General features: G+C 39.5%; 3 protein-coding genes and 1 long non-coding RNA gene across 8 annotated transcripts; 2 read left to right on the forward strand and 2 right to left on the reverse strand.

Moving 5' to 3' along the window:
• LOC137194082 (midnolin-A-like) lies at window positions 1-6,803 on the forward strand. 2 transcript variants are annotated; one of them, XM_067605624.1, is made up of 8 exons: window positions 1-294; window positions 1,880-2,137; window positions 2,288-2,375; window positions 2,486-2,548; window positions 2,839-3,351; window positions 3,514-3,619; window positions 4,802-5,050; window positions 6,007-6,803. In XM_067605624.1, the coding sequence occupies exons 2-8, from the start codon at window positions 1,884-1,886 to the stop codon at window positions 6,177-6,179; spliced, it is 1,446 nt and encodes a 481-aa protein (XP_067461725.1). In that variant the 5' UTR covers window positions 1-294; window positions 1,880-1,883; the 3' UTR covers window positions 6,180-6,803. The 2 variants fall into 2 exon arrangements, with proteins under 2 accessions (XP_067461725.1, XP_067461724.1); XM_067605623.1 differs by lacking the exon at window positions 1-294 and having other exon boundaries at window positions 1,560-2,137.
• A 2,330-nt stretch (window positions 6,804-9,133) lies between these two features.
• On the forward strand, window positions 9,134-14,322 carry cirbpa (cold inducible RNA binding protein a). Of its 4 annotated transcripts, XR_010930920.1 has the most exons (8): window positions 9,134-9,258; window positions 9,955-10,067; window positions 10,214-10,320; window positions 10,586-10,718; window positions 10,813-10,948; window positions 11,052-11,110; window positions 13,825-13,909; window positions 13,997-14,322. XR_010930920.1 is itself a non-coding variant. In XM_067605625.1 (7 exons), the coding sequence occupies exons 2-7, from the start codon at window positions 9,968-9,970 to the stop codon at window positions 11,743-11,745; spliced, it is 549 nt and encodes a 182-aa protein (XP_067461726.1). In that variant the 5' UTR covers window positions 9,134-9,258; window positions 9,955-9,967; the 3' UTR covers window positions 11,746-12,684. The 4 variants fall into 4 exon arrangements, 3 of the variants coding, with proteins under 3 accessions (XP_067461726.1, XP_067461727.1, XP_067461728.1); XM_067605625.1 differs by lacking the exons at window positions 13,825-13,909; window positions 13,997-14,322 and adding an exon at window positions 11,732-12,684; XM_067605626.1 differs by lacking the exons at window positions 13,825-13,909; window positions 13,997-14,322 and adding an exon at window positions 12,395-12,684.
• A 609-nt stretch (window positions 14,323-14,931) lies between these two features.
• On the reverse strand, window positions 14,932-19,079 carry ndufa13 (NADH:ubiquinone oxidoreductase subunit A13). Its single transcript, XM_067605628.1, has 5 exons — window positions 18,921-19,079; window positions 16,627-16,705; window positions 16,449-16,520; window positions 16,277-16,346; window positions 14,932-15,170 (listed from the first exon to the last, which is right to left on the reverse strand). The coding sequence occupies exons 1-5, from the start codon at window positions 19,012-19,014 to the stop codon at window positions 15,051-15,053; spliced, it is 435 nt and encodes a 144-aa protein (XP_067461729.1). The 5' UTR covers window positions 19,015-19,079; the 3' UTR covers window positions 14,932-15,050.
• Window positions 19,080-20,751: 1,672 nt separating this feature from the next.
• LOC137194086 (uncharacterized) lies at window positions 20,752-22,650 on the reverse strand. Its single transcript, XR_010930921.1, has 2 exons — window positions 22,536-22,650; window positions 20,752-22,039 (listed from the first exon to the last, which is right to left on the reverse strand). It is a non-coding gene; the product is annotated as an uncharacterized lncRNA (long non-coding RNA).

Genomic DNA, 22,650 nt, shown 5'->3' on the forward strand with positions numbered 1-22,650 from the left:
CAGGATCTCACCAAGACATCAAGTTCATCAAGTCACTTACAAAGAGAAAAGACCAAGAAGAGATCAGTGTGAGATTCCTTTTGAATTCAACAAAGATTAAGGTGAAGTCAGGGTTGTACATTTGATTTGCTGTGTATGAATATGTGACAGTAATCCACAATTCCAAGGATGTATCTTATATTTATAAAACAAACCAAATATACAGAGACAGACGTGCAAAGGGAATGAAAACAGAACAGAACAGAAAAGAAAAGAAGAAGAGGATCGATGCTGGTTTTCTCACATACTGCACAGGTTGGTTTTCCATAAAGGTAAGCAGGGTGATGAGACAAAGAAAAAACACCGTGTGTGTGCATTTAGTAGAGAGTGGAGAGAAGAACTGTGTGGGGGTGAGGTGAGGAAGGGAGGTGGGTGATATGGGAGTGGAGTGACGCAGGCTGGATAAAGCGGGGGTGTTGTGGGTGCAGCTATTTTTAGCCGTCGTGAGGAGACACATATTAGCTGCATTGCTCTGCCCTCCCTGCCTTCCTACGTCATTTTACTCCAAGCCGGTTCTCTCCTCCGCGCATCATGTGACAGGTGCAGCCCCACATCCTGCTGTGAAGTAGAGGTGCGACACGAATACTAAACAGCAGAAGATGAGAAAGGCTGCAGGATACAAAGAGTTTTCTTTGTGCATCTCCACCCACTGACTGAACAGTGAAATCATACAACATCCATAGATCAAAGGCAGGGTGCTTCCCTGCAGCCCAGTGCATGCTGGGAGATGATGTGGCACCCATGTCACCTTGTAAATGAAAAAAAGGGGAGAAAATGAATATTTCTTTATTTGATCTTATCCTGCAGGTAATCATAAACTGAAAGGCATTTTTTAACGATTAAATATCCCAAAACAGAAGAGCATGGTTCTTTTTTTAATTATCCATTTTCTGGCCACACAAATATGTCCAGGTATGTAATGAAAAGTCAAGTGAATTTTATTTATGTAGCTCAGAATCACAAATTAGCAGCAGAGGGCTTTACAACCTGTATCACATTGACACCCTCAATCCTTAGACTTTAAATAATGAAATATGACATAGAAAATAGAGAAAATTAAGTAGATTTTTAATTTTTCAAGCTGCTTATCATCCAGGATTGTAGTTTCAGGCTAATTATAGGTGATACTGCATTTGGAGGCCATACAAATATTCCTGGTTCAATGTCAATGTATGTATGTTTGTGTATATAAGCATTTATTTGCTGTTTTATTTTATTATCATGTAAAGCACTTTGTATGAGATAGTGCTATATGTTAACATTTGAATTGAACTCTATCAAATTCAAACACAAACTGATTTCTTATTATTGGAGGCTATGTATGAGTCACTATAGGACAGCTCAGAAATATTGTGATTTATCTCTGGGAAGCTTTAAATGATGTGAATAATTATAATAATCTAGTCTAGACATTTTGACATGATGACATCCTGTAGGCTACAAAATGTTGTAGTGCTTTGAGGATTGCATCATTTACTTTATGAATGGTGAGGAGGCACCAAACAGGGTGGAGCCGTTTGAGAATCTGCGGTTCTGATTGGACAATATAGGCTGACTGGTGTCTGTCCTCTCGTTGATTGGCTGAGCGGTCCAGGTGGGCGGGGTTTCCTCTGACAGGATGGTGGAGTAGAGCCGCGTATCCGTCACAGCGAGAGAAACGAACCACAGAGGAGCTGTTGTGATTAAACTGAGCGTTTATTCTCATTTTTAAACGTCCGAAGATGTTTCACGTTCTCCACTGAGGAATGAAGAGCAAGACTAAAGACAATAACAAACAAATACCGTCACGTTACGCCTCAATTAGCTGGTTTTAAACTGGTGCTTTTTCATCCTCGCTCAGCTGAATGGAGCAACAGCAGCAGCAGCAGCAGCAGCAGCAGCAACGGGGCTTCTGTAGCTTCACGCCGGGTCGGACTGCAGGCTGCGGGGCTGGGGTCTCCACCGGTCAGCCCACCATGCGTCTATCCATCACCTCGACCACCGGCAGCCCGGTGGAGCTCACTGTCCCCCGAGGAGAGACTGTGGAGGGACTGAGGACACGAATCTCCCAAAAGCTTAGACTGCAAACGGACAAAATCGTCCTCCTGCATAAAGACAGGTGAGCCTGCTAACATTAAATGTCTGAGGGTTGTTTTTCTTACACTGCATGTTGTGTCATGTTGACTGTATAAGAGGTGCAATGCAATTTTGAAAATTGCACTGAGTGACTAAGACTTGATCTTTTTATCCCACATGGGTTATAAAATAGGCAGCTGACTGCAGGGAAACTGCTGGACCTGGGTGTAGCAAATGGCAGCAAACTGACCCTGGTCCCTGTCATTGAAGCTGGTTTAGTAGTAAGTAAACCATTAATGTACATCCTACACAGAAAACCCCATTTCCACACACATTTAATCACATGTCACTTCACTGAGAGAAATGTTTTGTTCTATCTTTATCGCCACAGTGCTCGACTGCCAGAGCTGAGAGGACTATGATGGATGTTTTGGAAAGTTTAACAGAAGTTCAGGTGAGAGTTTAAGAAGAATTGAATCTACATGCTGGTGTTCTTTCATATATTTTGTGGAGGCGGATGCAACACACCATCTGTATTTTAATACTGTTTGTGACAGTGAACTGTTCAACAACCCACACATTCTTGTTTTCATGTTTTTATCAATACACAATCAAGCATGGTTGCATATCTTCACAAATGCACACTTCACATGTTTCACTTTCCTGGTAAAGGAGGTTAAAGTGGAGTTCAGTGGCCGAAAGTTTATTTAAATCTGAAGTGTTTTTTTCCTGATAATCCTTCAGATCAGTGACTTCCTGTCGGGGCGCTCTCCTCTCACCATTAACCTGGGAATTGGTGCCCACATGATGTATGTGCAGCTCCAGCTGTCTGCGCAGGATGTGGTGGAGCTGCAGCAGGACCGGGACTCGAGAGCTCGGAGTAGCAGCAAGCTGCAAACCCGCCTGCCAGCAGAAGCCTCGGCCTGTTCCTCCACTAACACAACAGACTCCACTACTACCTCACCTACTTCACAAATCTCCTCTCCAGCCCCAGACACTCCTGACTCTACATTCCCAGTCCAACTTAGCACCCAAAGACCCACCACTGTCCCTGCTGTGAACTGCCATCGCCACTCATCTTCACATCACTCCTGTCCCCCCTGCTCCACGCAGACATCTGCCACTATTCTGTCGACCTCTTCCTTGTCCTCTTGTAGTCCTCATCCCAGCTGTCCGCGACAAGCAACCACACCAGTCTGTACACCTGGCCCCAGTCCTGGACCCCCAAGCCCAGTACCAGCCTCAACCTTCAAAGAGGTTAGCCTTACACAGTCATGCAGAAGTCCATTTAAAACATAACACATTTTCCTGGGCTCAAAACAATGTAGAAGTCAAATCCAGTTTTCTCACTTTGTCCATTTCATCCTGAATGGTCAAAAGAGATATTTAAGCAATAATCTTCTTCATCTTGTTTTACAGAGTAATGTTAATTCCTCCTCCACTGCTGATCTGTGCAAGCAGCCAGGAGCAGTTATAGAGAGTTTTGTGAGCCACTCTCCAGGAGTCTTCTCCGGGACTTTCTCTGGTAAGTCTTCCTCGGTGTGTGAGCAGCAAAGGCCTACACCTGACTCTAACCCATCACATTACAGTGAGAATATACAATACAACTATCTATCTATCTTCAGTTTAATTAAGATAGAGAGATAGATAGAGTACTTGTACATGCTTCCTTTAGGTGATATTATCAGAGAACATAAGCTTAATTTCCAAAGCTATGCAGATGACAGGCAGCTGTATATTTCGTTGGACCCAAGTGATGACCAAACCCTTTGCCATTTAACAACTGGTCCAGCTGCAGTAAACAAGTGGAGGCAGACCAACTTTCTTAAATGGTGACAAAACAGACATTTTATTAGATGGTCCACAAACAAAAAGAGAGCTAGTTCTCACCAAACTTGGCAGTTTGGCCCCACAGGTTAAATCAAGTCCTGAGTCTGGGTTTTATTCTAGACTCAGACTTAAATTTTAAATCTCACATAAAGAAGGTGACCAAAGCAACTTTCTTTCATTTAAGAAATATTTCAAAAGTACAGCTGTTCCTATCCCAACGAGATGTGTTTATTTTAAGAAGATTAGACTAATGTAATGCTCTTTACACCGGTCTTCCAAAACAATGCATTCCAAAACTAGAACAATAAATAGAGAGCATATCACCCCAGTTTTAGCGAACCTGCACTGGCTCCCAGTGTCTTTTAGGATTGATTTTATAGTTCTTTTAACTTGTTTACAAGGCACTTAATGGTTTTGGAACTGCCTACATTAATTCTTTGTCGTTTTATGATCCTCCACGGCCTCTTCGATCCTCTGCTGCCTGTTTTTTAAATCACACAAATAAGAACATTGGCTGCTGAGCCTTTTTCAACTTTGCACCAAAACTATGGAATTTCCTGCCCAAGGATACAAGAGATGCAAACTCTGTGAAAATAGACTTAAGTTGAGACCATATATATATATATATAGGGCTGCAACTAACAGTTATTTTCATTACTGATCATCAACTATCAGCCCAAAACCCAAAGATATTTAGTTTACATGATATTAAAAAATAAGCCCCACATCATCTCAATTGAGAAGCTTGAACCAGTGAATTTGGGGGATTTTTGCTGATTAATTTTACACTCAATCTATCAATTGATTAATTGTTGCAGTCTGAACTATTTCTATTTTCATCCACCATTAACCACACTATCTCCTCTCATCCCATCAGGCACATTGGCCCCTTGCAGTCAGAGCGGCATCAGACATCCTCGACGTGGCATCGCCATCATTCTCCAGATCCTCAATGACCTGCTGAGAGCTGCCTACCACCACCAGGGGGCTTCACCCACCCAACCCCACCTCCACTGTTCTGCTTCAAACACTCCAGTCAGCCCGCTGCTCACAGCAGAGGAGCCCAGCAAAACAACAACCAAACCGGTGGTGACCCAGAGGCCAGACCACCTGAGTAAAGCTCCAGGTGAGCTTGACTACATGTTATTGTGTATACAGTGAGAATATGATCTTATACACTTGCACACTTGAGGCACAATTCCACACCTTAAAGTAGATTGAATTTATTTAAAGGACAAGAAAATAAATGGGAATATAATCCCAAAGATTGTGAGCCACATTCAAAATGGACATGAATGCACTGGCTCATAATACAAGTCCAACTGGCTTGAATGACACTGACAAAACATTTAATGGTGTGCTCCAAGGCCATATTTAGCTACTGGGTCACTGGTAGAGTGTGAAGACTGTTACTATGCCCAGTTTCATGAACCTCACAGTTGTGTGTGTGTTTGTGTTTTGAGTCTATGACTCGGGCTACAGTCTAAATGTCAATGTTTTTCAATGCATGTCAATGATATGTTGTAATTCTGCAGCTTCCTGTGTTTTTAGTTGTCAATAAGTCAGCCCACAGATCTCAAATTGTTCAAACTTGCTGTTTTTCTTTGTCGTAAGTCACAGTAAATTGAAGTTTTTAGGGTTTAGGACTATTGGTTGGACAAAACAAGACATTTGAAGACATCAGTTCGGGCTTCAGAAAACTGTGATAGACATTTTCTCCTGTCTGTGCACTGCACTTTAAGAAAACACATACATGGCATCATACATCGCTTGTCTTTTCTTAAGGTGCAGTTCAAGCTCTCTCAGACATTTTTCTGACATTTTATGAACGAAATAATGAATTAAATAATCAAAAAATAACTGACAGATTAATCAATAATGACAATAATCAGTAGCTGCAGCCCTACTTTGGGCTTAGTTGTGAACTGAAATTCCTTTGTGTGCTTGCATGATAAAACAGGTGTGCTCCTTTTGATGTCATTATATTCCCATTAGTTAAACATTTACCCTGAAGGACTACTGTCTGAAAGCTTGTGTAAAATATAATTATATAGTTCACAATGTTTCTTCTCTCTCCAACAGCTGAGGAGAGTCACCCTGCCCTCTCATCTACAGAGGAGAATCAAACACTGCACTGTAAGCTGGAGCAGCTGCAGTTTTTGATGCATCAGAGGCGTCTTCGCCGGCGCACTCGCAGGAACTCACACCTCTCACAAACGTCTCACCCATACCCGCACTGTCACCATCGCCCCTAGTCTCCTGGACAGCAAACACTCTGTAATAACAGAAGCAGCTTTCAGAGGAGGGAGGGCAAGATGACAGAAACTGCAGGTCACAGAGGAATCATCATGGAAACTAGAGCTGACCTCTGACCTTGTGGAGTTACGTAAAAGAGCAGTGGAGTGCACTTAAAGTTAAAAAAGTGTCTGAGAGAAAGGACACCTCTGAGGAAATGCTTCAATACTATTTTTAAACTATGAGTGCATTTCTGAAACATGTAAGCCCAAAAGATCCAAGGAGTCTGGTTCCTCTGGCTGTCACTGTACTGAGCATGTTATTCATCTGAGTCTTTGTAAGGACTTACGGTGGTCCCAACAACAGTATGTAGCACACATCACAACAGGTTCCAGTGTACATTCTCATGTTATACATCTTGGTGTTTTGTACAAAGACCTGTTAAGTGTAAACTGTAAGTTTATGTATTCCAATGCCTTAACTGTCTTGAATGTAGTCAAACTGTTAAGTTTTGTTCTGTGCAGAGGATGTTCCTCTGAAATGTTTTACTTATGCAATATTAAAATGTAAATGCAAAAGAATGCAAAAATATGAAAAAATGAATAAAGGGGGAAAATGGAAAAAAACCTGAACATATTTTTGAATCAGTTTGGTGCAGTGATCCAGCAAATCAAAAAAAAGTTTTCATTAGAAAACCCTAAATTTTCCTGCCAGGATTTCTGAATTTCATAATGTGCACAGTCATCCAAGGATTTACAACTCTGAATGGCTAAGTCCCAGATAAACAAAGAAGGCTCTGTTAGGGGTCTCTGCAGTAGAGTTAAATGGTTGGTTCGAACTCACTGAAAACGGTTTTACTGGACAGACAAGACTCTAGAAATATAGCCAAGCAACTGGTGAGGTATTAGTCAAAGCAGAGTGTTCAGGAGATCCTTGCTGGAAATATTCTGTCAGGACTGAAGTCAAACTGGAGGAAAAGTCTGAGTAGCGAGAGCTGATTCTCATTTCAGCTGCGTAGGCCCTGGTGTAGGGGGTGGGTAGGATAAGAAGGGTTGCTGAGGTGTTATGGGGGTGAAAGGATGTTGTGTGTGTGTGTGTGTGTGTGGTGGGGGGTGGGGTTGATATCAGTGAGGACAATCGACTGCCGACCAACTAAAGCAGCAACAGCCATCTTGTCCTCTTAGTGACACACAAAAGCACTTCTTCTTTCTTGTTTTCCAATATGAGTTCCTGAAAAGAGAAAGACAGTTTATTTTCATTTCACTACTAAAGGTCAATTCTGAAACAAACCAGCCCTTATACTTAGGCGACACAATTAGGCAACTTCCGTGGAGATGTACGCTTTGAACAATCAGGCATTCGACCTCCTCTACTGTTGCATCCAGCCCTGCTCTCTCTCTCTGGAGCCATGTCTCCTCCAGCTCTTTCTTTTCTTTTTCCAGCTGTGGAGTCCTCTTACTCCAGCTCTCCTTCTCATAGAGCTCCTTTCTAATTCATTCCTTATCGGCCTACAGTTCTTTGTTGAAGTTCCTCTCCTTGAAGGAGAACTCCATTTTGAAGTCCTTCAGAGAAAGCTGCTCTTTTGAAGCTTCTCTCCAGAGCTTCACATTTGATGATCTCTGTCTTTGCTCCATTTCACAGCTCTTGTTTTTTGTGGGCCTCCAGAAGTCTTTCCACACTCATGAGGTCCCTCTCTCTGTCTTTCAGTTGCTCCTCAAGATGGCTCAGCTTATTCTGCAGCATCTCCTGCATTTCCTTGCACTAAAAGGCCTCTTTCTAGTCTTCTCCAATAATTTCCTTCAACCTGCTGTGGTCCTTTTTCTCAAACTGTTCAGTCTACATGTCTTTGGTCTATTTTTGGTGTTTCCCTCTGAAAATGCAGATTTCTCTGAAGGATAGAGATTTCTTTGTCCTTGTCCTGCATGGTTTTGTTCTTTTCACTGTCCATGGAGAGCTTCTTCTGAAGAGTTTCAATTTCTTCCAGGTCCATGTGGTTCTTTGTTTGGAAAACACAATTGTTTGCACAATCATTTCAAACTCCAAATACTCGTAATAATCTGTTGCTGTGTCAAAAAATTAAAGCATTTCATTATTTGTGAAACCTATACTAAAGTATAACTTCACAGGATTCTCCACATTCCTCATTTTAAAGCAGGCAGCAGAATACTCCTCTGATATTTCCCCCTTAACTAAACTATTACATTTTTCTAGTATTCTCATAAAATTATGACTTTTTTCTTGAAATATTACAATAGTAGTAGTAATAGTATTTTTTCGGTTCTTATTAACAATTTTCCAAAATAAATGCACATAGAAATAAAGAAATAACAACAAGGTATTAAATTGAAAGGAAAAAACAACAAAAAATATTGACTGAAAAGGTGTAGGCTGAAGCTTTAGCTTATTATACTTACCCTTTTTTTTACATAATATAATAGGCAACCTTTTCACTACTAGCCTTAGGCTATACAAAAACAAAACAAAACAGAAACAAAGATAAAAGTTCCAAAGGTTTCATACACAATAATGATCATACCTCAGTTTTCTGTTTGCTTACAAAGACAAAACAGAAACTTGTAGGCCTTAAATTTCTCGAAATGTTATGACTTTATTCTCGAAATCTCAGAATTGTTTTCCTTTCAGTGTGGCGCCATAATACTGACCTAGAGGGCATGATTTTAACTGGGAGGTTCGGTGTTTACACAGCCCGGTAAGAGAGTTTACGTTTCCTAGGATGGCGACATAAAACCCGCATTACGACCCGTCGCTATTCTGCCTCTGATTGGCTATCACCCTGATATTCTTACCGTAACCCAACCATCTCACTCCTCGTGCTTCAACACCCTAAACCAACGGAAGAAAGAAGCACTGGTCCTTCAAAGGCAGTGTAGGGCGGGCGGTTCCGTCGCCATCCTAGGAATAGAAATTACAGCCGGTACAGTAGATGGCGCTGTGGGCCTGACGTGTTTTTTACGTCATCCGCTTTCCATCACGCAGAAGAAGAAGAAAGCGCGCGGCGCTAAAAGGGGAGTGCTCCTTCTCTCCTCTCTCTATTCGACCCGAAGCCGCACAGCAGCCATTTGATATTACAGAGAGCAGGTAAAACACGATGTATTTGTTGTATTTTAAACGTACATGTGCATTTGAAAGGAATGATTGATATGTTCGTGATTTCTGTGTGTATATATAAATATATGTGTGATAGATATTTAACCTAATTCTTCGTTAAAATATACATTGTTAAACATTAACATATGAAATTTAATTGGTAGCATTGACACGATGTAAACCACACGGTTAATATTGAGATTGTTAGTATTTTATTGCTGTTTTAGACATTTAAAAAGTCGTTATTTAAGAGGAATCGTGAAAGCCAGAACACGAAGCTTGTCGCCGCATCTTAAAGCCGCTCAGCGGAACAAAAGTGAGGAGCGGAGCTAAAATGGCGCTGAAAGGAAAGCGCTAAGCTTAACGGCAGCACGTTTATGTGGTTGAGGCCTAGCTCGACCTGCTTCTTCAAACGGCGGCAATTTAGTTAATTACTCAACCAAAGCTTTCACTTACATACGATTTTATGCGTCTTTAATGCTACTAAACATATCTGAGACATAAACACGTAGGTAGTGGAGGCCCTCTGATGTAATGGACCATTGACCTAATTTTCTTGGTGCGTGCTGCAGCAGCCATGGCGCTATCAGCTAATAGTCATTTAATGGGATGGTTGACCACATACACGTACATATTGGTATGAGATGTTTATGGGGTCTTTTTTTATTCTCTTCTCGTGTCTTCTAGTTGCACATTGAAGATGTCGGACGAAGGTAAATTATTCATCGGAGGACTGAGCTTCGAGACCAACGAGGAGTCTCTGGCTGCGGCCTTCGGCAAATATGGAACCATCGAAAAAGGTAGACCCCCCACCAAGGCCTCAATTTCATTTGTTTTGTCGATTTCCAGATCACCAGTGTGCGCTCATGAAGCGTTTTGAACGTTGCCTCTTTTTCTTTCTTTTTTTTTTTTTAAATGAATGTCTTTGTCCTCCCTCCCCCACTAGTGGATGTGATCAGAGACAAAGAGACAGGAAGGTCTCGCGGTTTCGGCTTTGTGAAATACGATAATGCAGAAGATGCGAAAGATGCCTTGGAGGCCATGAACGGCAAGGTAAATAAACTACTGCATTTATATTCAACATTTCACCTTTAATTTAATTTTGATTATGTTCTGATTCTGTAAATATTGTAATAGTACAATTTTTAATAGTTTTAATTCCTAATCTCAACTATTTTCTGCACATAATCTGGTAAATGTAAAACTAGAAGAAACCTCAGGCTCTAGCTGGACGGCCATCTGCCTTGCCTGGTTGGGTTGAGGGTTAAATTTACATTTTTTTCCTTTTTTAAAAAAATGATTGTCTCTGTTTTTACAGACTCTTGATGGACGGGCTATTCGCGTGGATGAAGCAGGAAAGGGAGGACGCTCCAGAGGAGGTTTTGGCTCGGGTCCCCGTGGTGGTAGATTCAGCGGGTCCCGGGGGAGAGGTGGGCGAGGTTACTCCAGAGGTGATCACTAGCAGTACAATTTGTTGTGGGTTATTTTTATTGTTTGCTGTTAATTCCTCCCTTTATCTCAAAATTTATATTTTCTATATTGGAGGCGGTGGATACAACGGGGACAGGGGATATGGTGAGAGGAGTTATGGTGATAGGAGCTTCGGAGGTGGAGATAGGAACTTCGGAGGTGGTGGATACAGGAGTGGAGGATACTCTTCAAGCGGATACAGAGAAAATAGGTAAGAACTTGTGAAATCTTAGTTGAGCCTTTTTCTCAGATTTGCTTGTGAAAGAGTTTAAGTTGTGAAACATGTTAATCTAAAATTTTTGCCTATTTTTCAGGGGTCAGGGTGGATATGGTGACCGCTCTGGATCCTACCGCGATGGATATGACAGCTATGGTAAGCATGAATAACATGCATTTGTACTGTGTATGTAGACTTATGTTGGGGCTGTCGCTACCATTTTTTTTAAAGGCTTTACAACACACTAACTCTTAAAATACCACAAAGACTATCAGGATGGAGCAATAATGTCTTGGACTTGTTTCCGTCGGCTTTTTAGAATAATAGCGCTTTAACCTGCATTTAGTATTGTGTTATTTACTTTAAAGCCAGTATAATGAATATATAGGGTGTCTTTTGGCTGTTGTATGCTGAGTCTTGTTAACACCATATCACACTAGGCAGTGCCAGACATTGATTTTTAATGAAGACAATGTCACAGCCCCAACATATGAAGAAACTTGAATCATGAATGCCCCTCAGTTGTCTCTCACTGTACCAAATTTTGCTAGCCGCACCGCCCCACTCTGATAGAGGCTGGCAAACAATTTGAACCTCTAAAGTTACTCATCCTGTTGAATAGATATTGCTCGTATCTCGGCCGATGGAGCCCCTTTTTTGCCAAAAAAAAACTGAGGGAGGGTTTTTGGACTGTCTGGTGGGTTGAGTGGGATGTTGTGAAACTCCAGTGTTGGAACTTTCAGTGTCTTTACCTGTGTGCCCACTTCTTATCCTCAGCTACACACGAGTAAGCATCTCCCTGATTCAAGATCATCACTTGGCTGGCTGTATTTCAAAGATGCGCTCCTCAAGAAAAATGTCCACGTGTTATTGCTGACCTTAGTTTTGTAGTTCTGTTGTAGTAGCTCAAGCATCTTAAAAAAAAAAAAATGTAGCCATGAGTTTTGGTCATTCCTTAACGAACCATGTTAAAACAAATTTACAGTTCGGGACTCTTACCTTGCTTGATTGGGCATCTTTATTCCTAAATAATTCGTCTGTTCACTAAAAGGCATCTGTGTAATCTGATCAATACTGTAAGGTCCAATTTAGGGGATCAAACAGCTCTCCACATGGCTTCTCATTGATCAGCCACTTACCATCGCTATAGAGTTTTTGTCCAGCACGTTGAAGTGTTTCCTGATTTGATTCCTTAGTAATGTTTTTTTTATATTGAAATATCTGATGGGGCTTGTTTTTTTTTCCTTTCTTATTTCCCCTCACGGTCTTTGTGACTGACCTACCTCCTGCCAGGTTTTAAACTGAGTGAGGGAACAGATCCATGTACTCTTAAATAGACTTTTTGGGGGATTTTATGCTAAATTCCTTTTTACTAGTAAACACTTAGTTTAGCTGGGGCTCCTGTGTGTTCAATTTCCCAAAAGAGTGAATTCCTTTCAGACTGGTGAACTACACATCCGAAGTGGCCGGCTGTTCATGAAGTTGCAAATTGCAGCATGCTACAGTCTGTCCAAGGTATCTTCTGTGCTCTGCTCAACATCTGCATTTTTAAATGTGCTGTAAAATGGACTAATCTTGTTTAAGTGAATCGAAAAATGTAACTACGTTTCCCTAAAGTAATATTTCAACCGGGAACAGTTTTGTACTTTATGTTTGTATGATCAACATTTTTTTTTTTTTCTTTGTCAGTTTGGCTTCATGGAGCCTATTAAACAGACTGTGGAAAATAATCTTGATTCTTTTGCCTTTTAAAACTATCGCATGGGGGAGTTAAGCTGATTTCACTGTAATGTTGCGTTGGAAGAAAGTCATCTGCTTTAAAAAAAAAAAAAAAAAGGAAAAAAAAAGAAAAGAGAAAAAAAAATTACACGTGGATTTCTTTTGAGGGCAATTTTAGATCGGAAGTCTAGTTAAGTTCATACGTTCACAAGATATGACTAAAGAGGGATAAGAAGTAATTGGGTTCATTAAAAGTCCGCTTGATTTGAAAAGCTGCCTGGTCTCTAAAGTTTGGATACTAAAGGTGTTATTTGGCTCAATGAATCCTGTACTTGTCTCAAACATTGATTAGGCAAATGTATTTCGACAGGCAACTGTAGTGTATTGGGGTCAAACCTCTAGTTGAGTTTTGACTTGAGAGAAGCCCCTAAAAGTGGCACATGGAGATGCTGGGGGAAAAAAAAAAACATCAGCTGGTGTCTGGTCATGTTAATGCTTCATTACGTTCAAGAGGTCAGCTACTTCAAAAACCTACAAGTCCTTGGAGAATGAAGTGTTGCGCCTACCAACAAGTGCTCATCAGAGAGGAAAGCTGCTCTCTTGCCTAGGTCATATGTGGAGAAAGTAGGCCAATGCACGTGAGGTAAAAATCTCCTTTTGCTTTGCTCACATCCTTCAAACTCAGTTCTCATTGTTTCCATGAATACCTTCAAGTTAGTCGCTGTTTATAGTCCTCTGCTTCTGATGTCGCCCACAAACATGCCATGGCCTCTCCCCCCGATTGATTCTTAAAAGTTCATTTGAGGAATAAAATGTTTCTATGAAGCTCCTCTGGATTGTAGTGCTCCACCTTCCCGAGTCCACCACACACCAAAAAAAGCATTGCCCTCTGAGTCATGGGTAATATTGTGCTCAGTCCACTTCTGTTCACTGCATTAGTCCTTTAATTCGCTCCAGTAATGTCCCACAGCAGTCCTAATTGATGTGTAAGGTGTCTAGACTGTATTCAGTTGTCTCTTTTTTGTACCCTTACATATAAGTGGTGAGTTTCAGACTCATGAATAATAGTGTTGCATGCATCTTACTGTTTTGTCTTGTTATTAAACATTAAATGACAAGACTTAATCCATCTCTTAAATCTTTTTCTCTAGGTTGATCTGATGGTCAGAGGCTTCACTGATCTCCTCACAGCTCAAGTGTCCAGCCTTAGATGGCAGTGACTGATGCAGCTATCAGGTAAATTCTGTTCATTGTTGAAACAACATAGTCCTCATGTTTGGCCACTGTCGGCCTGATTATAACAGTCTTACTGTCCGGTTTCAGGTTCAGCATGCGGCAGCAGCGGGGCAGCTGTAGGCGGTGGCCACATGGAGGAAGCCTTTGTGAAACATGAATGTTGGCTTGCCTGAGAACAGTTTCTCAAAATTTAGTGTGGAACAAATTGGACATAAGGCCAGGATGACAAGATAGAATTTCCTATTTTGTCTGAATGCAGCAAAGATGTCCTTTCAGACAACTAATGTAGCACTGTATTGATCTTCCTGTTTAATTCCAGCATAAATAACTTAATTCAATCATGAACACTAACTGTTCTGCTGTTTGATGTTTTTGTATTGCAATTTCAAAAATAAAATTGGGAACTACAACTATATACACCTCATTGTCTTCTTTTCACACACTACTGGACAATTTTTACTGAGTTTAGATGTGTTTGTTTTTTTTAACACATAGATGTTGACAGAAAAATAAATACAAGGTGTGAGGTAAACCTGAAAAGGAGCATCTGGTTTAATTTGTTTAAAACCTGAGTGTGTTGGTGTCAGATTAACTTGGATTTAAAATTTAATCAAAACCATAAAACATGTTGGAAGAACCAACCCAAGCAAACAAATATTGCCTCATCAAAAATAAACATTATGTGAAATAACTATATAATCTGTTCCTGCAATGATTCCTGATGCTTTCATGTATTCACATAATTAATGTTGAAGCTGGTCGAGGTGGAGCTCATTTTATCTACTGTTGGTTTAATTCCTAACAAAACACATCAGCTCATCGTCTGCTTCAGGTGAAAATCTGTATTTGTAACATTACTGGTAGCTGTCAATTAAATGTGTTGAACAAAAAGAACAATATTTGACTATAAAGTGACATATAATGAAAAGTAAAACTTTGACCCACTGGACATGATCCTGTGTGACATGAATATGCTGTGAACTTCAGTCCAGACTGAAAAAAGGGGGCCAGTTAAACCAGGATGAGGTACAGAAAAAAAGAACTTTAATATTGAACATTTACAATCTGGATTGAGCTCAGGTCCACGTGATATCGGTTGCAGAAGGTGGTGAAACTCAGGACACAGTCCAACTTGGTGGTTTTACACATATGACAAGAAGCCGAAACGCTTGTGTAAAAGCTCTTCACGGGGCCGGAGGTTGAACAGCTCCTCTGACAGAGGGGCAACCCAGCGCTCTGTGTTGAAGACACTCTCACCGACCTGTACGAGTGTGAAGAGATGCACAGTTTGCACCATTATGAAATATTCTGGATCTTTGTGTGATAATTACTGACCCCAAAAAACAAAGTACAGCAAAGTACAGCAGGCTGCTGCTGTGATCTTTACTAAAAATAGAAAGACTCACCTACTATTGTCCTTTCAATTTGTATGGTTTTAATTTTTAATTACATTTTATATATTTAAAATATCCATTCATTGATGGACAAACACCAGATTATACTGATGGTCAAAAGTAAAATATTTTACTATAAATACTGTTGGATGTGTGTTTACCTAAAAGTTTATTTTGTTTTTGGGATGTCTGACTTGTTGTTTTTTTCTTGCATTTGAGCCAATCCTGTTTTTCAATATCTGTGGCTTATATTCACTCATAAACTACAATGAAATGCTGCAATCAATGTAATGAATGTTCCATACCAATTAAACTTACTGTTATTGTTAAATCATCAGATGGCTTCATTGGAAGCCATCCTCTTGCAAAAATCTAAAATAATCTGTATTAGAATCTGTGGTCTTTGGTAATAATACATATAAAACAATTATGAAAAAAAACTGAACATTAATTGAAAACCTTGTGTTCAGTTTGTGTGCACACAAAAACCCCACAACTACAGTAATAAGCTAACGTTAGCTAGCCATAAAGCAGGCTAATTTCATTATAAAGACACTTCCCATTGATAGTAATCAATTTATGATGGTTACATAAATCATGTATCAAGTGTAAACTTGTCTTTCTGTGTAATATGTGGCTGACAGTTTAGATGTGGTTGACAGAACGCACACTAGCTGACAGAAATAACTAATAAGGATGAAGAGTATCATTGTAATTAGAAATGCTAAAGGGTTTTATTTTATTTTACCCTCTTATGAAAAGACATAATTTTCTTAAAACTTAAAAGACCCCGATTTAAAAGAAGGAATGGGAGGTAATTAAAACAAGTTTTTGAAGAATGCCTGGAATATGAAATGCTGAAATATGTTTGTTACAAAGTTATTGTCAAAAACTGACCAGCAGTGTCGTTTTCGACACACACATGCATGTAAGGGTTGATCCTCTCAAACAGAAAACAACAGCTTTTCTTTACCTTCCAGCCTGGAACGTCCTTCATGATAACCGCCTCCTCTTCTAAATTTTCCCTCAGCATCCGTAAATTCCTGGACAGACGACAGATTCAACTGTTACATAAATCGCTGTTCTACAGGTGTCACCACCAAATTTAGAAACTCAGTATTGTGTGTTGAGTTTTTTATTGTCACCTGCGGTCTTGCTCTGCCTGCAGCAGTGGCATCAGAGCTATCCTGGCCTCCATCTCCTCAATCTGCAAGCGCCTGCGATACACAAACACATAATATCAACACTTGTTTCAGCCTGATTGGGAATTTGACAGTTTGACTGTGAACAAAAAAACACAATTAAAAAAAAAAAAGTTCTTACCTCCTCTCTCTGTTCCACCTAAAAAGCCTCCAGTAACCAAACACCATGATGCCGATGCCAATGCCGAACATGCTATATCCTGTTGATTAAAGGATTCATCAGTCACAGTTAACCAGAGATTATTTAGTATTGGGTTTTGAGTGACATATCAACTATATTCTCAGTTTAGTTTAGCTATCAAAATTAACCTATTTTGACGTCTACATCAATGATAAACTATTGTATTTGTTTAGATAAGCAGCAAAGTTAATAAAAGAGGTAAATGAACAATTTGTGCTTAAAGTTTTTTTTCTCTAAAGTTACAAAAGATGAAAAAATCTATAGAAAGTAGAAATTAGCTGCACAGTTGTGTCTTTAAGAACTGAGGCTTATGCTGTCATTAGACATATAGATACTGGAAACTGATCAAACCAGTCTGACAGACCTGCGGTATGTTACAGTGTCTGCATTAAGACATTATGACAAATGTTCAGTGTTTCTCTTGAACAGGGGCCAAATTAACATGACCAAGAAGATCTAGACTCTTCACGTGGACATTTTTCACTGCACCTTTAGCACTCTTTTCTATATATTTTTTATTCGTTTAGGGTTTTTACAATAAGCACGTAGCTTTGGGTTGAACCGAAAGTACTGGAGGTGAAGCAGACCAGTGATAAGTCATCTCAGAAAAATCCTCCACTTCCAAAACACACACTGCAGAGGCTATTACTTTCCTTGCCTGTAGATGTCGCACAGCAGGATGTTTATACACACAGCTCTTATAAGTTGCAGCTATTACTGTACCTGCCTAGAGGGCTCAGTATCACAGTTTGGCAGCAACCACACATGTAAATCTGCCAGTTGTCTGATAACTGCTGCGCCTGCTTTCAGGTGCCTCACATCACTGACGCTATCTAACTGCTGCTCAAATGACGTGTGCAAAAAGACGTCACTTCAGGCTCTTGTGACTTGCGATTGACATTTATTATATTTAATTTTAAAACAGAAATGACTGATTGAATATGCAAACAGTATTTGATTAATTAATCATGTAAAGCAGCTTCAGTGGGTCCCTTCAGTGGGACCTTTTTGGTCAGTGGGAAATCATCTTTGTAGTGTTCTGGGTTGATTAGTTCTGTGTTCTTTTGTTGCAGGTAGATGCATATTTTGTTGTCTTTATGTCCATTTTTATTCATTTATATAGCTGCAACAATTAATCGAGTAGTTGATCGGCAGAAAATTAATCGGCAACTATTTTGATAATTGAATAACCGTCAGTCATTTTTAAAGAAAAGACGCCAAAAATTCAGTCATTGCAACTTCTCTAATGTAAGAATTTTAGGTATTTCGGTGTCACATGACAGCAAACTGAATACCTTTGGATTTTGGACTGTCAATCAGACAGAACGAGACATTTCCGTGAGCTTTTAAGAAACTTTAACAGGCATTTTTCAGACATTTTATAGACAAAACAATCAATGGATTAGTCAAGGAAATAATCGGCAGATTAATTGATAATGAAAGTAATCATTAGTTGCAGTCCCTATTAATTTCCTTAATACAGACCATAATAAACTTAAATTTAAGTTTCAGTGAATATTGTTGTAACCTTTGTTGTATCTGTGTATAAAAATAACTCACAGTAGCCCCAGTTTACAAGTTTTAGTTTAGTAACAGAAACTATTACAGCTGCCAGTGTTACAATATATTTTGTAAGCTATTTAACAGTTAGGACAACATGTGACCTTATTAAGCAAAGTCACAACCTTTCAAACTGTCATAACTGAAGCTTGTGTCCAGTAGTGTGCATCTGTCTGAACAGCACCCAAATATTTGACAATATCAAATCATTTCATGGTGGCACAAAATCTGAGGGGTCACATATTTCGTTGCAACACAACAATATAATCTATTTACTTAGTATTGTGACTATCCGAGCTTCCTATGCTTAACTTAAAGTTTTGAATGACATGCATTAAATAAAATTTTATGGTTTTTCCATTTTAGAACAAAATAACACTATTTGTGATCGCTAGTCAAGTTGCTAACATCTCTGACATCATAAACTCGCACAAAACAGTTCTTAAACCAATAATTTAGTAGACATGCTAACAGACAAAGATGTTATTTTTCCATATGACAGGCAGTAATTCAGGAGGCACTTTGAGTTTAAACAATGTCATTATTCTGTTTAGGAGCTGACTGTTAGCATTAGCCGCTGTTTAGCAGGTAAACATCACGTCGCCTGGGTTACGTATTTAACGACTCGTGTATGAAGCTGTATATTTAGACAGATGAGTATGTAATGTATGTACCTGAGAGTCCTCGTTTCGGTAGATTTCTCTTATAGTCAAACGGGGCATAGCCTCCCGGAGGAGGCATGTCCTGCTTCACCTTGGACCCCGCCATCTTCCTCCAGCCTGCTTCTTCCACAACACGCTGCTGACGTCACGAAAAAAACGCTCGTTCTCGCTGACGTCACAGCTTCAGCGGCGCTCTACCGCCTCCACCTGTCTGGAGGATTAATGGCAAAATATAGACAAACACTACCAGTTGTTTTTCCATACTTGACCCATTTACAAAACGTCATGTACATTTTTCGTTAAGAAATGCTGTCGCTAGTGTTCTTCATGTTTTTATGAGTACCACTAGTTTTTATTCATAGTATTAAAGGACAGGTTGACAAATTTTCAAGTCTGTCTTAAAACAATATTCAGATGCCCAAATGAAAATAGAAATTGTTTTTTCTTGCCATAATCATTCCTCCTGTTCATACTGGCCATTAGAAGATCCTTTCATAATGCATTTACAGTGCAAGTGATGGGGTCCAAAATCCACAAGCCTCCTTCTGTGCAAAAATATTTGAAAGTATTATATTTGAAGCCAGTCTTTTTGGTGCCAAAGTTCCTCTTTTTCTTACTATACTTCCACTGCAGCTCCACAGGGAAACACAGAGAGGGAATTTGATGCGAAAAAGATGTAAATGTGGCAGATATCCACTTGTCCCCATCACTTACATTGAAAACACATTTAAAGGGGATCTTTTAAAAGCTAGTGTGAACAGGAGGAATGTTTGCAGTGAGGAAAACCTCTTTCATTGTTTTAAGACAGACTTGAAAAATTGTGGAGATTTTAAACTTGCTTGAGATGGGAACTCTTATCACAGTGAACATAATATTTGCTTGTCAAAGTAATATTATCAATTCATGTCAATGAAGTGTAGGCTTTTCACAACCAATTGTTCATAGCGTCTTAAATAAACATGCAAAGCAGACATAGTGTCTATTGTGATCATATTATAACCACACATTATCTCAATGTTGCACATCTAAGCAGTAATTGAACTATTCAGATCTTTTACTTAAGTAAAAGTACAGAAGTATTGTCAGCAAGATGTACTTCAAGTACCCAATATGCAGCAATATCGCCCCTCATCAAAATGCACGAACATATAAACACTTTAATATTGTTGCTGGTCAAGGTGAAGCTCATTTGAACGACTCTATATCATTCTAGGCAGTTTAATCTTTAACAATGATTATATTTTAAAAGCTGATCATATATTTTATATGTCCATATTGAGTAAAAATCACAATAATTTCCTCTAGAATGTAGTAAATTAGAGGTATAAAGTAACCCTAGAAGAACAAGTGCACATATCTCAAAACTGTAACTAAGTACAGTGCTGAATGAAACGTACCTGGTGACATTCCACAACTGACTAAGTATGTTTTTCATACTTGAATGTATAGAGGGCATGACTACCAGATGGCTGTTTGCTTCTGGCAGTTATAGTCTTGTTTGACATTTCCTAATGATGACTGATCCAACCAACCTGTCTTTCAGGTATTCCATCTCTACAACTATCAGCCTTTGGACAGTGATATTTCCACTTTCCTCTTGTGACTCATTAACGTAGTTTTTCTCTGACTTTAGACCTCCACACTGAAGAATTTACTTGCTCTCAAAGGTTTTGGATTTCTAAGGTATGACTTCACTGCAACTGGTTAAAATTCATCAAGATGAAACAGGGAATGCTGAGGCATTGATCCAACAATCCTTGTCCTGATCATATGAGAAAGTCTGAGCAATGAAGACGCCATCATACTAGTGTCATGTGATCTACACAAAATAAATGACAGTGAGTGTTTAAAATGTATATTTTTATTATTTCTTTAGGAGCTAGGAAAAAAGTAAACCAAATAAATTTGAACATAAGTTTGTACAATGCAGTTAAGATCAGGTAGCAGAGAAATTATGCAATATGATGAGGCGGTGTAAGATAAAAGACGGTGGTCTTGTGTTTTCCAGGTTCTTGGTGGCTGAGGAGATATTTCCTTGAAGAACTGATTCATGGCTCTGTGTACGCCGCATGTTTCATGGATTATTGTTGAACAAAGTGGAGGCTAGATCTCCAGCACCAGTGTGGCAAATTCAGCTCCGTCAGAGTTTGCATTTTCTCAGTGATGACATAATACTCAAAATAATCTTACAATGTTGACATTAATATAAAATGAGCAAATTACAGATGGTAATTACAGATGAATTAAGCAATGACACCATGCTTCTTTAGCTAAGGTGCAAAATGAACAGAAGGTAAGGGTAGGCATGCTGTTAAACAGGAAAAAAAAAACAAAGCTAGAATAAACTCTTCATTTGTGGAAACCACAATATACAGAGTGATTTTTAACATCAGTCAAAAAGAAAAAAAAAACAAAACAAAATAACTTACTGTAAATACAAAATAAATTCAAACCTTTAACTACAGGGGTGATGTACTGAACATTTTACAACTCAGTTATCTTGTTTCTGCTTAAAATAAAGGTGTATTTTGTTGAATGTGAACTCTTGGGTATGACTATAACCATTCAAGTGTCAATAAGTTGGGTCAGTTTGACCCACATCATGGCAAAAAGGGCTCATGTGCCCATTAAAAGAGTACTCATTCTTATCAAAGTACTCAATGCAGACATAAACTCTTATCACGGCACCATTTAACTACCCAGTCTGGAGGACAGAAGTACCCAGGGGAAGTCAAGTATTTGTTTTTTTTCTTTGCCCCAATCAAATCAAAAATGGTTTCTGCACAATTACCAAAGAACAGCAAACCTTAAAATAAACAACAGAAAAGAAGAAAACTAAAACAACAATCATACAAAGGCAAGGAAGGAACGCTTCTTCACTTTGAGAGATTGTATTTGCTTAATAGTCCTCCAGGTGGTGCTGTTGACCATATTATTGGAGCTGAGGAACTTGGTCGAAAACTAATCATGAATAGTTGAGTATTGTTTCAATTATTTCCATGTGTTTGCAGTCTGCGAGATCGACGAGCGAGAGGGGATCATGTCCAGCAGGTACTCCCTCTGGCGAGCGTCGACGGTGGCTGATGTCTTGTGACCTGTCAGGCTGGGGTTCACGTAGGCCATAGTCACTCCTGTGAACATGCAACAGAGCAGCAGGTCAGGCAATGGAGCAAACTGCATGTTGTCAGTTTAATGCTTTCAGAGTCAAATAGGGAAAAAGATGTATGATTTGCCAAAAACACCTGAATCTATAGGTACCCGTGTCCCCACAACACACTGACAAACACAAAAGAGAAATGACAGAATTTCTACTCGTATTGTAACGACACCCAGGAGAAAATATAAAACCACCAAAGTGAGGGACTACAGTGGGAAGATTGAGATTACTGGCAGGGAGAGAATTGGAGAGTGGGTTTGCCTTGTCCGAAAACATTTCCTCCTACATGTGTCTTTACTGTATTTCATTTTTTAATGTGTGAGATTATACTAGATAGCGACTGCTACAAAAAATTTCTTAACACTTGTAGAATTTGGATGAAATGGTCAAGGATTGCTTTTGGACCAGACAGGAATTTGAAAGAGCAGATGTCAGGCGCCAGAGTCGGGCTGCTATTCATGTGAGTCTACCTGTGTTGCTGTTGCTCTGCTTCTTCCATGCAGTGGATGAGGCACTACCTCCGCTGACATTCCTGCCGCCGCCGATCCCACTGCTGCTCACCTTTGAACTCTGGACAGAGCGGTG

The sequence above is a fragment of the Thunnus thynnus genome, chromosome 12 (assembly GCF_963924715.1).
Source record: "Thunnus thynnus chromosome 12, fThuThy2.1, whole genome shotgun sequence".
Taxonomy (NCBI): Eukaryota; Metazoa; Chordata; class Actinopteri; order Scombriformes; family Scombridae; genus Thunnus; species Thunnus thynnus.

Excerpts from the sequence above, each read along its gene's own strand:
- LOC137194082 (XM_067605624.1), top strand. The coding sequence starts at position 1,884 with ATGGAGCAACAGCAGCAGCAGCAGCAGCAGCAGCAGCAACGGGGCTTC. Across the intron at positions 2,138-2,287 it reads GTCCTCCTGCATAAAGACAG|GCAGCTGACTGCAGGGAAAC; the intron begins GTGAGCCTGCTA and ends GTTATAAAATAG. Across the intron at positions 2,549-2,838 it reads AAAGTTTAACAGAAGTTCAG|ATCAGTGACTTCCTGTCGGG; the intron begins GTGAGAGTTTAA and ends ATAATCCTTCAG.
- cirbpa (XM_067605625.1), top strand. The coding sequence starts at position 9,968 with ATGTCGGACGAAGGTAAATTATTCATCGGAGGACTGAGCTTCGAGACC. Across the intron at positions 10,068-10,213 it reads ATATGGAACCATCGAAAAAG|TGGATGTGATCAGAGACAAA; the intron begins GTAGACCCCCCA and ends CTCCCCCACTAG. Across the intron at positions 10,719-10,812 it reads TGGGCGAGGTTACTCCAGAG|GCGGTGGATACAACGGGGAC; the intron begins GTGATCACTAGC and ends TCTATATTGGAG.
- ndufa13 (XM_067605628.1), bottom strand. The coding sequence starts at position 19,014 with ATGGCGGGGTCCAAGGTGAAGCAGGACATGCCTCCTCCGGGAGGCTAT. Across the intron at positions 16,706-18,920 it reads ACCGAAACGAGGACTCTCAG|GATATAGCATGTTCGGCATT; the intron begins GTACATACATTA and ends TTTAATCAACAG. Across the intron at positions 16,521-16,626 it reads AGGTGGAACAGAGAGAGGAG|GCGCTTGCAGATTGAGGAGA; the intron begins GTAAGAACTTTT and ends TGTGTATCGCAG.